Below are 13,600 nucleotides of genomic sequence, written 5' to 3'. Positions count from 1 at the left end.
AATCTCAGTCATATTGCGACATTCCATTTTATGTTCAAAATATATTATACACCTCTCCTTTCCAATTCCATCTGCAAGCGCTGCATGACGTCATCCCGGGCACCAAAGGGGGCCCGGCGATGACACGCGCTGAAAGGGACTACTCAGTTTTCTCTCCGGTTGTTTTCTTTCTCGTTTGTTTTCTTGTTGTACACTGCTCCTTTCCTAATCCATGTCCAGGCACTACTTAACGTCATCGCCGGACACCGAAGGGGGGGCGAGCAATAACGTGCGCTGAATGGAACTGCTTAGTTTTCACTCAGTTTGTTTGTTTTCTTTCTTGTTACCCTCGCCAGAGGAGAGGGTATTGCATTTGAGTCAGTTTGGTTGTTTGTCTGTTTGTTTGTTTGTCTGTTTATCCGCATAGAATAAATATGATTTTCTCTACAAACGTTTTCCAATTGACAGGAATTTTTTTTACCATAGGTGCGCCGCCTCCTGTATAATTTTTTATGACATTTATGACGTCATTGGTCACGTGGTATGGGCGCCATCTTGGAAAAACCGAAAAACTGCACCTCTATATCTCCGAAAGCGCTGCATAGAAAAAATGAGATTATGGCTCATTGAAAAGAATTATCCATGGGGAATAACATGTTAATGATGATGTCATAGGTGCCTCCATTATGGCATAATAATTCGACAAGTACAAAACTTCATCCGATCAAGATGAAATGTATTGAGTGTCATCGTATAAATATCTTATAAATATTGAGTGTCATTACTTGTAAATTGATGGAGGGAAAAAAAATTATGACGTCGTCGGTCACGTGGTTTGGCCGCCATATTCGTTTTAACACAAAAGCCTTAAAAAAAACACTAAAACACGTCCTGGCGAGGGTCTGCAATCTCTGATTGCTCTTTCTTGTTTGTTACTTGCAAAATCTAAGATTTTACAACTGCATTGGTTGGTCTTGTGCATGATTCTGTCTGTCTTTTTGTCTGTCTGTCTGTCTGTCTGTGAATCACCTGCAGGTCACAATTTTAAACCGATCTTCACGAAATGTCACCAGATGGTAGAGTTGGTCATAAGGAAGAAGCCTATTGATTTTGAGGTCAAAGGTCTTCTTGAGGTTAAATTTCTAAAATTGTCATTTTTCATCTTAACCTGAAAATTAAAGAGCAATTGTATAGTACATCACATAATTGGAAAACCAACTATTTTAGTGTCAAAAGGTCAAGTCAACTCAAGGTCAAACTGCTAAAATCATCAATTTTCATCTGTAAAATTGTCCATTTTCATTCTATTAACTTGAAAGTTAAACTGCAATTGTATAGTGCGTCACTAAATTGGGAAATCAACTATTTTTGAGGTCAAAAAGTCAAAGGTCAACTCGAGGTCAAACTTCTAAAATCATCAATTTTAATCTGAAAAATAATCCATTTTACTCCGATTGACCCGAGCTTTGATTAACATCGTCAATTTCAAGGTTAATGAAATGGACAATTTGATGTATCCATGGCAACTTTTTGGGGGGGAGGGGGGAGGGGGAAAGGGTTGATTTTGCAAGTATCGTGCTCTGCATGACGTCTTCTTGTTTTCTTGTTTGTTACTTGCCGGAAAAGATTCCGGCAAGTATGTTGGTTGGTTGGTTTGCCTGTCTGTCTGTCTGTCTGTCTGTTTGTCTGTTTGTGCGCATTACTAAGTCTACATCATTGCACATGGAACCACCATACTTTACACACATATTTGTCTTGCCCTGGAATAGGCTGTGCCCAATTTTTAACTCTCTTGGCCCAAGGCCTCCATTATGACATCATAATTCGATAATTCGACAAGTACAAAACTCCATCCAATCAAGATGCAATTTCTTGAGCGCCATGTCGGCATAAACTGGTGTTGAAAAAAAATAATGATGTCATCGGTCACGTGGTTCAGCCGCCATCTTGGAAAACCAAAAAAAATTGCACCTCTATATCTCTGAAAGTGCTGAATAGAAAAAATTGAGACATGGCTCATTGTAAAGAACTCTCCATGGGGAATAAAATATGTTAATGATGATGTCATAGGTGCCTCCATTTTGACGTCATAATTCGACAAGTACAAAACTTAATCCGTTCAAGATGAAATTTCTTGAGCATAATCTAGGAATAAATTAGTTTAGAAAACAAGTAATGATGACGTCATCGGTCACGTGGTTCGGCCGCCATATTTAGCCAAAATGGCCGATAAAAAAGTACATTCCAGCAAGTCCTTGGTCTCTGACCGATTTTTCATTTGTTTGTTTGTTTGTCTGGGCGATATCTCAGCTGTCCTTTGAGCTAGGAAGCTGAAATTTGGGCACAATAGTGAGCATGTGCATTGGCAAAAACACTATTTATTATTTATTGAGTAATCAATTAATTGATTAATTATTTAATCTTTATCGATTTATTCAGTACTTATTTATTTTCTCATCTGGGCAATATCTCAGGCACCTTTTGAGCTAGAAAGCTGATACAATATTTGGAACTGACAATGACCAACTGATTTGGCTGTAAAGGCTATTTTTGATTGTGATTTATTGATTAATCAATTAATCGATTTAATTAATTGATTTTTTTGAAGTTACAGATTCAGATGAAACAATGGTGGTTGAAGTATTATATTACCCAATTGATTAATAATTTAATTATTTTACCATTGTTATTAATTTATTTTCATTAATAATCACTTATTTATTTTCTTTCTCATCTGTGCAATATCTCAGGAACTTTTTGCACAAGGAAGCTGATATATGGACACAACAGTGAGCAAGTGATTTGACTATAAAATATATTTTTGATTTATTGATTGATCAATTAATCGATCAATTATTTATTGATTAATCAAATAATCAATTATTTCTTTAATTTCCCCCATTACGTATTTAATTAATTTCCAAAAATTAACAGCTTCGGATGAAACACCGGTGGTTTTTGTATGCCATTGGCAAATTCATTAAGAAATTCATTATTTTAGGGTCATTTATCGATTTTATTTATGCAATTAATCAATAAATTATTGTACACCTTTCCCTCTCAACACCGCCTCTATGTGCTGCACAGCAGCATCGCCAGACGCTGAAGGCACATCAGCAATGCTGCGTGCTGGATGATGTGTTATTTATTTATTTGGCATGGGGCGGTGTACTTTGAATGTATCTGTACTTGTTTCCTCTTATTATTTCTCAATATACTTAGGTTCAGTTGCAAGCCAAACGCAATTTTTGTTGCATTTAGTCCACCTATTTTCGGGTTTCCAGCACTTACTTCTAATTTTGTGATATAAAGTTTATGGATGTACCTTTGTAGTTTACTCCCTGTCTCCTCTCCTTGCTCTAATTCCCTGTGCGTGTCTGTCCACCTCTCCCTCTATTTTGTCCCTGATCAACACTGCTATTGGTATGTTCCCTCCTACCCCTCTCTTTTACTGTTATTTTTGTTCTGGTATGGCCTGGTTTGTTGTATGCTCCAGCTCCAACACCAGCCTCGACATTATTAAAATAAATAAATCATCCATATTGATGGACATAGAGTGAGAATGTCTGTATTAAAAAAATTTCATCTGTCTAATTTCTCCTGAACAGGTGTTCACGTTGGAAAAGAAGCAACACATGAAATCTCTGAACATTTACCAACCATGGCTCCAGAGAAGAAAGTCAATGTGACAGTTGATTCTGAGGTTCCACCAGAGTCAGCAGAGGATGTTAGTGTGACAGACATCACTCCACATGGGATTACGGTGCCATCCAGGATTGATCCTCTGTTGGTCAAATTTGCTACTCCAGATAAACCAGAAGAAATTACTAAAGACACTGACGAAGTGGGTCTTCCAGTTGATACCGATGACATCACTGAAGATACTGTACATAAAGAGAAACCCATACCATACCCAACAGGCAAACCTTCTGATGTTCTGGAAACCACTGACACAACTGGTAAAGTACATAAACTACTTCCCTCATGTCATCACACGAACAATCTATTTTAATATTCAGTATAAAATAAAGGTTAAACAGTTTGCGTGGTAAATTATGGATTTATTGATGAATGAGAATTGAAGGTGACAGGAAGAAATATAGCTCCACCCTTTCTTGTGTGAGAACAAAATTTTAATATCTCCTTTCGCATTAAGAATGTTTTTTTGGATTCAAGTGATTGCAGGGCTGACATCAATAAAAGTACTGTCCATTCTGCCTGAAAGATGCTACAGTATGTCACTGCATACACCGTTCTGCCAGACTTAAACGAGCCTCGATCTTGTATCCAAAAATAAATAAATAAATAAACCCAATGACAGTTTTGGTTCTGGCTGGGAATAACACATGTAAATTCCAGCTGAATAGTGGAAATGCTTCCTTAGGGATTACCTTGATTCGATCTCGCGAGATCACGGCGAGGTCACGTCTTTTCGAAGCTGTTCCATGCGCTCACGCTTTCGAAGCTAAGTGATCTTTCACAATTGTGTTTTTGTCGAGACTGTATCTATCTTTTCGGTGTGTGTACCTATAGCGTATCTTTTGGAAAATTTTCGGTGCTAATTTTTCGTACATGTATACACAATCGTCGGTGAATGCGTATCGAGTATTCTGAGGCCTAGTACTCGTAGGCTTAGGTTACCGTACTGTCTCCGACCTTGTGGTTTTGTTTTTCTCTCAGCGATTCGTCGAATGCGCTGCAATTATTTTCGTTGTCTGTTTTGTCCCAGTTGTTCACCCCATACCTCCTTGTTTAATATCTCTAAAAAAATATTTCCTTCTCAGGGCTTATTCGTTTATTTGTTCGTTCGTTCTTCGTTCACGTTGTTCGCGATCACGTGGTTAGAAATGTATAATCTCTCCTCTGAAAACTATTTTCTCTCATATATTATAACACCTTTTTCTTCTTCTCCTACAAAAGGATGCTTTCGTCTTGCTCACCAAATCTATTCATTCCAAAACATCTATCTATAATTCCATTAATCTCTGTGTGTATGTGTGTATGTGTGTATGTGTGTATGTGTGTATGTTTGTCTGTGACCGCTGTTTCTCGACAACTACCGGTCCGATATACTTGAAACTTGCCAGGTATATTGCTGGGGACCCGAGGATGTGCCTTTTCAAGGTTTGAAATTAATCGGACAAGTAGTTACCGAGCTATGGCGATTTAGCCGTTCGCCGTTCGCTTTGGCGTTGCGAATGGACCAAACCATTTCATGTAAATAGAGGGGGGGGGGGGGGGGTTCTGTGGTCGTTGCGAATGGACCAAACCATTTCATGTAAATAGAGGGGGGGGGATTGTCACTGTACTCGCAAGCCGTTCGCCGTTCGCTTTGGCGTTGCGAATGGACCAAAACATTTCATGGACCAAACCATTTCATGTAAATAGAGGGGAGGGGGATTGTCACCGTACTCGCACCCACGTACCCACGTACCCACGTACGGGCATTGCACCCACGTACGGGCATGCCCTAGTCTATCTATAATTCCAGTAATCTCTGTGTGTCTGTGTGTCTGTGTGTGTGTCTGTGTGTTTGTCTGTGACCGCTGTTTCGCGACAACTACCGGTCCGATATACTTGCAACTTGCCAGGTATATTGTTGGGGACCTGAGGATGTGCCTTTTCAACGTTTCATATTAATCGGACAAGTAGTTACCGAGCTATGTCCAAAAAACGATTCAACCAATCAGAGAGCAGCGAGCTATCACGTGTGCCGAACGTGGCGAACAGACTCTGCCTCGGACGGCACATTTGAGAGCGTATTCATTTATTTCACGTTGGAAAACTATGTTGCCGTTAAACTATGTTTTAAAACTAATTAAAACTAATTTGCGATTCATTCGCTTTCCTGCGCGTTTGTGCACGCGATGGCGATTTCTTTCCCAAACTCCGCAAGTCGTTCGCTTTGGACCAAACCATTTCATGTAAATAGAGGGGGGGGATTGTCACCGTACTCGCAAGCCGTTCACTTTGGACCAAACCATTTCATGTAAATAGAGGGGGGGGATTGTCACCGTACTCGCAAGCCGTTCGCTTTGGACCAAACCATTTCATGTAAATAGAGGGGGGGGATATAATTTTAGATATAGATATAGTACGGGCATGCCCTAGTATATATAATACCATCTCTTACAGTTCCTCCTTTCTACATTCCCTAAACTATCCAGAACTCCACCCCTCCTCCAGTGTCCTCAAACGTATTTTTGACTCGAAGGTCTCAAACTCATTTTGCAACAAATGTTCGTTTCCCATGAATTGTACACTTTTCAAAATCCAATCTCACCCCTCCCCTCCAAATCTTCCCCATCCCCCCTTCCCTCCTAAACTCCCCCCACACCCCTCCCCTCCGAGACTCCCCTCTCACCCCTCCTGAAAGCATCCTCCCTGCTTCTTCCCCCTTCCAACTTTCACCTTCATCTCCCCCAACCTTCTGCCTCGCTCTTCCCCCTCCTCAAATAACACCTCACTGTGCCTCACCCAATCTCCATCAAACCTTTTGTCTGCCCCATTCTTCCCTTTCTCCAAGCTATTCTGAAATCTCTGACACACCTTCAACAGCTCTCCCTACCTCTTCCTCCTCTTCCACATCTTACCCTACCCCTACCCTCCCCCCCCCCCCTCCTGTTCTGTACCCGAGGCTCCCCCGTCCTCTTCAATAACGGTATGGACCTCAAACATCCGGGGCCTTCGCTCAAACTTGACTGATCTCTCCATACAGGTTGCTTCTGACAAACCAGATGTGATCTGCTTAACAGAAACTTTCCTCCTTCATGATGTCTCTGATGCCTTGGTATCTCTCCCAGGTTACTCCCTCCTCCGGTATGATAGACCTGAGCCTCGTCCTGGAGGTGGGGTTGCTATCTTTATAAAAAACTCTCTTCCTCACTCGCCCTCCACTGCCCTCTCTCCACCTCACCCCCAGGAATACCTTTGGCTACGGCTTCCCCTTCGCTCCCACCTTTTGTTCATATGTGTGTTGTACCGTCCACCAAACAGCGATGACTCCATCTACATCTCGCTGTCTGATAATATGGATCAACTTCTATCTACCCATCCCAACTCTCTCTTCCTCATATGTGGTGATTTCAATTGTCACCATGCCAGTTGGCTGGGTGTGGGTACCTCTCTCACCAGCCATGGCTCTTCAGCAAAGGACTTCTGCGACTCATTGGGACTGACACAATCTGTCAATTTCCCGACCCGGATCTCAGTCAACGGAGCATCTTCTCTTCTGGATTTGGTTATGACTAACTTCCCTGAAAATGTCTGCTGCTCTTCTTCTGCTCCAATCGGCTCATCTGATCATGTGCTTGTCAAAGTGGACATCTCTCTGACCATTCTCAGAGAGCCTCCTCAGCGTCGACGAGTCTGGCATTTCACTCAGGCCAACTGGCACGGTCTTCAAGCAGCCATCAATCATCTGGACTGGTCTCCCATCTCTACCGCCTCTGACATCAACTCATCCTGGGAATTCTTTCAAAGTAAATTGCTCTCTCTCATGCACAGATTTATCCCATCTCGTCTTCAGTTGTCATACCCTTCCTCCCGTCCATGGTACACGGAATCTTGTGGTGAGGCTGTTGCCCTGAAACAACTTGCTTTAGTCTCCTGGAAAGCAAATCCAACGGAAGGAAATCTCATTTCCTTTCACAAAGCCCAAAACAAGTGTGTGTCCACCCTCAGGAGAGCCAGGAAACAATATCTCACCGTTCTCAAGACCGAACTCTCTTATCTGTCTCCCTCTTCCAAATCCTGGTGGCGTCTGGTCAAATCTGTTTCTGGTGTTTGTTCCCCCTCCATCCCCTCCCTCACCTCAAACGGCTTAACGGCTGACTCCGCACATGAAAACCTGAATGCCTCAACTCTGTGTTTGCCTCTAAATCTTGTGTCCCAAACCCATCCCTCTCTGTACCCACCGTACCCAGTCGTACCCAGCTGCTCCTGGACTCTGTGTCCTTTCCTCCTGACAAGGTGGAAAAGTTTCTGTCAACCCTCGACTCTGATTCTGCAACTGGTCCTGACGGCATCAGCCCACGGGTCCTAAAATCATGTTCTTCCGCTCTTTCACTCCCTCTTTCTGTTCTCTTCACCCTCTCTTTTGCTCAAGGTCATCTGCCATCTGCTTGGAAATCAGCCAACATCACCGCTTTGCACAAAAAAGGTGCAAAAACAGATCCTAGCAACTACAGACCAATCAGCCTTCTCCCAATTATCGGCAAAGTCATGGAATCCATCATTGCTTCAGATATGAAATCTTTCCTCTTCTCCAATGGCTTGATCTCTGATCATCAATTTGGTTTCAGACCTGGTCACTCTACTCTGGACATGCTGCTTCTGCTTTCTCAACAATGGATGGAGGTCCTCAACGCCAAACAGGAAATTAGAGCTGTCTCCCTTGACATTTCACGTGCCTTCGATACGGTCTGGCACCCCGCTCTGCTCACCAAACTCTCCTCCTTTGGTATCCATGGAAATCTCCATGCATGGCTGGCGGACTTCCTCTCTGGTCATAGTCAACGTGTGGCCCTGAATGGGTTTCTCTCATCTCCTCTTCCTGTTCAGGCTGGAGTTCCCCAAGGTAGTGTTCTGGGCCCTGTGCTTTTTCTGGTCTTCATCAATGATCTCTCTGACTCTCTTGAAAATCCTCTCTATCTCTTTGCTGACGACTCTACTCTCTGTCGCTCCATTCCTCATCCCTCAGTTCGGCAGTCTGCAGCCTCCTCACTCTCTGCAGACCTGGACAAAATCACAGACTGGGCAAACAAATGGAACATGTCTTTCAATCCTGATAAATCTCACACTCTTACGATGTCTCTCCGAAAAGACCGACTGGAAAACCCTCCCATCCACTTTCTGAATAATCCTCTCCAAGAAGTTCTGTCACTCAGGCTTTTGGGTCTTACTATTTGCCATGATCTTTCCTGGGAAAACCATATTTCAAATCTGGCCTCCAAAGCCAGTCGCCGACTGGGCATCCTCCGTCGTGCGAAGTCCTTCCTTGGCACACCTGAGCTCCTCACCACATACAAGTCTTTCATCCGCAGCTCTATGGAATACTGCTCTCCCCTCTGGTCTGCTGCTCCTGCCTCACACCTAGCTCGTCTTCACGCTGTTGAAACCAAAGCGTTCAGAATCATTGGAATCTCCCGCGATGAAGCTAACTCCAAGGGCCTTTCACTCACTCACCGCAGGCAGGTTGGTGGTCTTTCCGTCTTCTACCGACTCCTCTCTGGCCTTGCCCGCCCAGCTCTCACTGGGCTCTGTCCCCCAAATATTCCTACAGGTCGCACAAGATCTGCCTGCAACCCTCTTATGGTTAAACTGCCAAAATCAAGACTTTCTACTCACCTTCACTCCTTCATTCCTCTTTTCTCCCGCCTCTGGAACAAACTCCCTCACTCTCTTCAATCCCACTCCACCCTCCAGGTCTTTAAAACAGCTGTTCACCACCATCTCTTATCCTCTCCCCCATCCAAAGCCTTGATCTTTTCTACCCCTGCTAATTTCGGTCCCCTTGTGTTTTATACCTCCCCCCCCCCCCCCTTCCCACGCCTCCTGCCCCCAAGCCCTCTCCCTCCCACACTTCTCTCTGCTCTCAAATGTTGTGGTTGTGTGCTTCCCCTCCTCTCCCCATCTTGTCTTCTGCTCCCTCTTTTTGTATATTTTGTTTGTCTGGTTGATTTGTTTGTGAAATAAATGTTAGCTCTTTCACGAGCCTCGATTCAGTATACAAAAAACAAACAAAACAAAAAAAAAACCTCTCACTCCACCTAATGATTCGAGTATATTCGATAATTCTTGCAAAATATTTCCTCAACTTTTTAAATCGGTCTTTATTTGATGTCTGTTCAGTATTTCATGAATCTGAAATTATTTAAACACGCAAAATATTCCTAACTCAAACATTGCAATCGGTTTTGTCATATTTAAAATAGGATTTGTCAATATACGACAATAATTTCAACATTTCAAACGTAAGAGGTATTTCACATCATTGGATGTTTTTTCTGATAATTACTAAGAAATTCAATATTCCTGTTTGATTATTTTTTCCTTAATGCAAGATCTATTACATAATGTCATTTTACAATTACTATTGTATTATTAAACTGAACGAAGGGAAATGAATTTTTTTTAGACTATGAAACTCATGGTGACCTCATGTCATCGTCTCTTTAATACACAGATGTTATGTTGTTTGTTAACTCATCTTATTTTTATTGCAATTATTTTACATCCTTTAATTACCTCCGCCACCAAAGGTGGATGGAGGTTATGTTTTCACCCATGTCTGTTTGTCTGTCCGTTTGTCTGTCCGTTTGTCTGTAAACAAAATATCTCAAAAGGTTGTGGACGGATTTAGACGAAACTTGGTCGACAGGTTGTGTGTCGACAAGGACGTTTCAATTCGATTTTGGTGTAGATCTGAATATGGATTCGGATATGAGAGTTATTTAATTTTTAAGTGATTCTTCACCATTGGGAGAACCAGGTGGAGGTATGCTCTCCACTGAGTGCCGTTCTAGTTAATTCATGTAATGTTATTGGAGTGAACAGGTAAGATATTCGACGTAATAAAATTCCAAGACAAACTGAAATTACTCAGACACATTTTCAATGAGAAAATGTTACAAAAGTGATTACAAATCTTCACATGATAATGTGATTCAGCTAAAAGAGTTATAATGTATGACACCTGACTTGGCAGACGACCCGAGTTTTCAATGAGAAAACGGAGCAAAATAATTAAACGTGTCGATACTCCTACCTGTTGATAATTATTTGTGTTGCTCCACGAATCTCATACTTTTTCAAATACAAAAGGTGAATAACCGATTTCCATCAGATCATATTGAAGTTCCAAGAATATTCAATGCAATCATCATGCTCTGAATTATTTCAGGTGTATATTTCACGATTTGTTTAGGGTTTAATGGTTCCTTTCACTGACTTTATTTTCTTTTCGGCTTTAATTGTTTCCTTTGGTAAATGTACAATGCTTAAAATTTTCATACGTCATGCAGCAACTTTATTGTCATTCCACGTGCATTACTGTATTTCTTAAAAAAAAAAATGGCAGTGACATTGTGACCTTCCATTTTACATTCTGATGTTAAAACAATGCTGGTATTATTTTGCAGTATGTCCAAGTTCACTTTTAAGCAACATACATTTTTTGTTGCATTTACAAAATAATATAATGATCTTTTTATCCCCCATTAGCATTCCCAAGCCCACCTCTTTTCGGTTTTCCAGATTTTACTTCCATTTCTGTGATTGAGTTTGTGGCTGTATCTTTCTTGTTTAGCCCCTCTCTCCTGTCTTGCTCTCATTCCCAACATATGTCTCTCTATTTTGTTCCTGATCAATCCTGCTGTTGGTGTCTAATGTTCCCTTCCTGCCACTCACTTTTTTTTTTACTGTTCTTTTTCTTTTGTTACGTGTTGATGCATTTGATGTTGGATCTGCTTCACAAGCCTCCGCATTATTAAAATAAATAAATCAACCCTATTAATGTACACGACGTTATCATATCTTTATTTAATTTTTTTATCTGGTTGATTTCTCCTGAACAGGTGTTCACGTTGGAAAAGAAGCAACACATGAAATCTCTGAACATTTACCAACCATGGCTCCGGAGAAGAAAGTCAATGTGACAGTTGATTCTGAGGTTCCACCAGAGTCAGCAGAGGATGTTAGTGTGACAGACATCACTCCACATGGGATTACGGTGCCATCCAGGGTTGATCCTCTGTTGGTCAAATTTGCTACTCCAGATAAACCAGAACAAATTACTAAAGACACTGACGAAGTGGGTCTTCCAGTTGATACCGATGGCATCACTGAAGATACTGCACATAAAGAGGAACCCATACCATACCCAACAGGCAAACCTTCTGATGTTCTGGAAACCACTGACACAACTGGTATAGTATATTAACTACTTCCCTCATGTCATCACATACAACAACAACAACAACATGCATTTTAAAGGCCATTTTCCCTGCTAGTGCGGGGGTTAGCCTTGCGGTCCCCATGACAATCTTCTCCATTTTGCCCTATTTTCTGCATCTCTCCTTGTTAACCCCCTTGCCCGCATTTCTTCTTCCACCATCTTTAGCCAAGTCCTTCTCGGTCTTCCCCGTCTTCTACTTCCTTCTTCATTCATTTCCATCACTCTTCTCAACCAGTCACTTTCATCCTTCCTCAACACATGACCAAACCATCTCAACCTGTTCCTCTTCACAGCATCAATCACAGGCTCTATTCCCATCATCTTTCGCAATTCATCATTTGTCTTCCTCTCTCTCAACGATACTCCGCACATCCGTCGAACCATTCGCATTTCCACCCTTTCCAACCTTCGTTGCTGCTCTACGTTCATTACCCATGTCTCGCTCCCATAAATCATAACACTTCTCACACATGCAGCATACACCTTTCCCTTCAGCTTCAACGACACTCCCCTCATCATTAGCACGCCACTCAATTCCCAAAACTTCTTCCATGCACATCTCACTCGAGCAACCATTGCCGAGTCTGATCCACCTTCTCCATCCATCATCCATCATCACATGAACAATCTATTTTAATATTCAGTATAAAAGAAAGGTTAAATAGTTTTGATGAAAAATATGTGTTTCTTGATGAATGAGAATTCAAAGTCACAGGAAAAAAAATGGCTCAACCAATTATTGTGTGAGACATCAATTTTAATATCTGCTTTATCGTGAAGACTTTTTATTGATTTTAAGTGATTACAGAGAGATCAATATAGTACTGACCATTCTGCTTGAAAGATGCTGCAGCGCCTTTAGAAAGTAATCACACCCTTTGACTTTTTTCAAATTTTCATGTCATATCCTGAATTTACGATAGATTAGATTTTTTTTAATTGTCACCAATCTCAACAAAATACCCCATAATGACAAAGTGAAAACATGTTTGTGGAATCTTTTACAAATTTATTGAAAATGAAATGCAGAAATATCTCATTTACATGCGTATTCAGCTCCCTCGGTCAATACTGCGTAGAAGCACATTTGGCATCAATTACAGCTTCAAGTCTTCTTGGGATTGTCTGTATCAGCTTTACACATCTGGATTTTGTGAGTTTCTCCGATTCTTCCTTGGAGATTTGCTCAAGCTCTGTCAAGATGTATGGGGCGTTGATGAATAGCATTATTCAAATATTTCCACAAATTCTCAATGGAATTCAAGTCTGGCATTTAGCTAGGCCATTCAAGGACTTTCACGTTCTTGTCCTGAAGTCATTCCAGTGTTGCTTTGGCTGTATGCTTGGGGTCATTTTCCTGTTGGAATGTAAATCTTTGCCGCAATTTAAAGTTTTTTGCACTCTGAAGCAGTTTCTCCTCAAGGATTTGCCTGTATTTGGCTCCATTCATTGTTCCCTCTATCCTTAGAAGTCTCCGAGTCCCTGCCGCTGAAAAGCATCCCCATAACATGATGCTGTCACAACCATGCTTCATGGTAGGAATGGTGTAAGATTGGTGATGAGCTGTGCTCAATTTCCGCCAGATGTAGTGCTTTGTATTCAGACCAAAGAGTTCAATTTTCGTCTCATCAGACCACAAAATGTGTTACCTCATTCTCTCAGAGA

At 41.5% G+C, this 13,600-nt stretch overlaps 1 protein-coding gene across 1 annotated transcript; it reads left to right on the top strand.

The window, feature by feature from the left end:
• Positions 1–277: 277 nt before the first annotated feature.
• On the top strand, positions 278–13,159 carry LOC144888588 (uncharacterized). The gene is made up of 5 exons (XM_078767039.1): positions 278–305; positions 3,313–3,402; positions 3,588–3,938; positions 11,556–11,911; positions 12,965–13,159. The coding sequence occupies exons 1-5, from the start codon at positions 278–280 to the stop codon at positions 13,157–13,159; spliced, it is 1,020 nt and encodes a 339-aa protein (XP_078623165.1).
• The last annotated feature ends 441 nt before the right edge of the window (positions 13,160–13,600 follow it).

This window comes from Myxine glutinosa, chromosome 13 (assembly GCF_964187855.1).
Source record: "Myxine glutinosa chromosome 13, kmMyxGlut1.1, whole genome shotgun sequence".
In the NCBI taxonomy this organism is placed as follows: domain Eukaryota; kingdom Metazoa; phylum Chordata; class Myxini; order Myxiniformes; family Myxinidae; genus Myxine; species Myxine glutinosa.
The sequence above is the reverse complement of the archived record's forward strand: the minus strand, read 5'-3'. Positions and strand labels throughout refer to the sequence as shown.

What these genes read in the sequence shown, in the direction of transcription:
- LOC144888588 (XM_078767039.1), top strand. Translation starts at nt 278, where the DNA reads ATGGAACTGCTTAGTTTTCACTCAGTTT. An exon ending in GCTTAGTTTTCACTCAGTTT is followed by an intron (nt 306 to 3,312) that starts GTTTGTTTTCTT and finishes GTACCTTTGTAG; the next exon opens with TTTACTCCCTGTCTCCTCTC. An exon ending in GGAAACCACTGACACAACTG is followed by an intron (nt 3,939 to 11,555) that starts GTAAAGTACATA and finishes TCTCCTGAACAG; the next exon opens with GTGTTCACGTTGGAAAAGAA.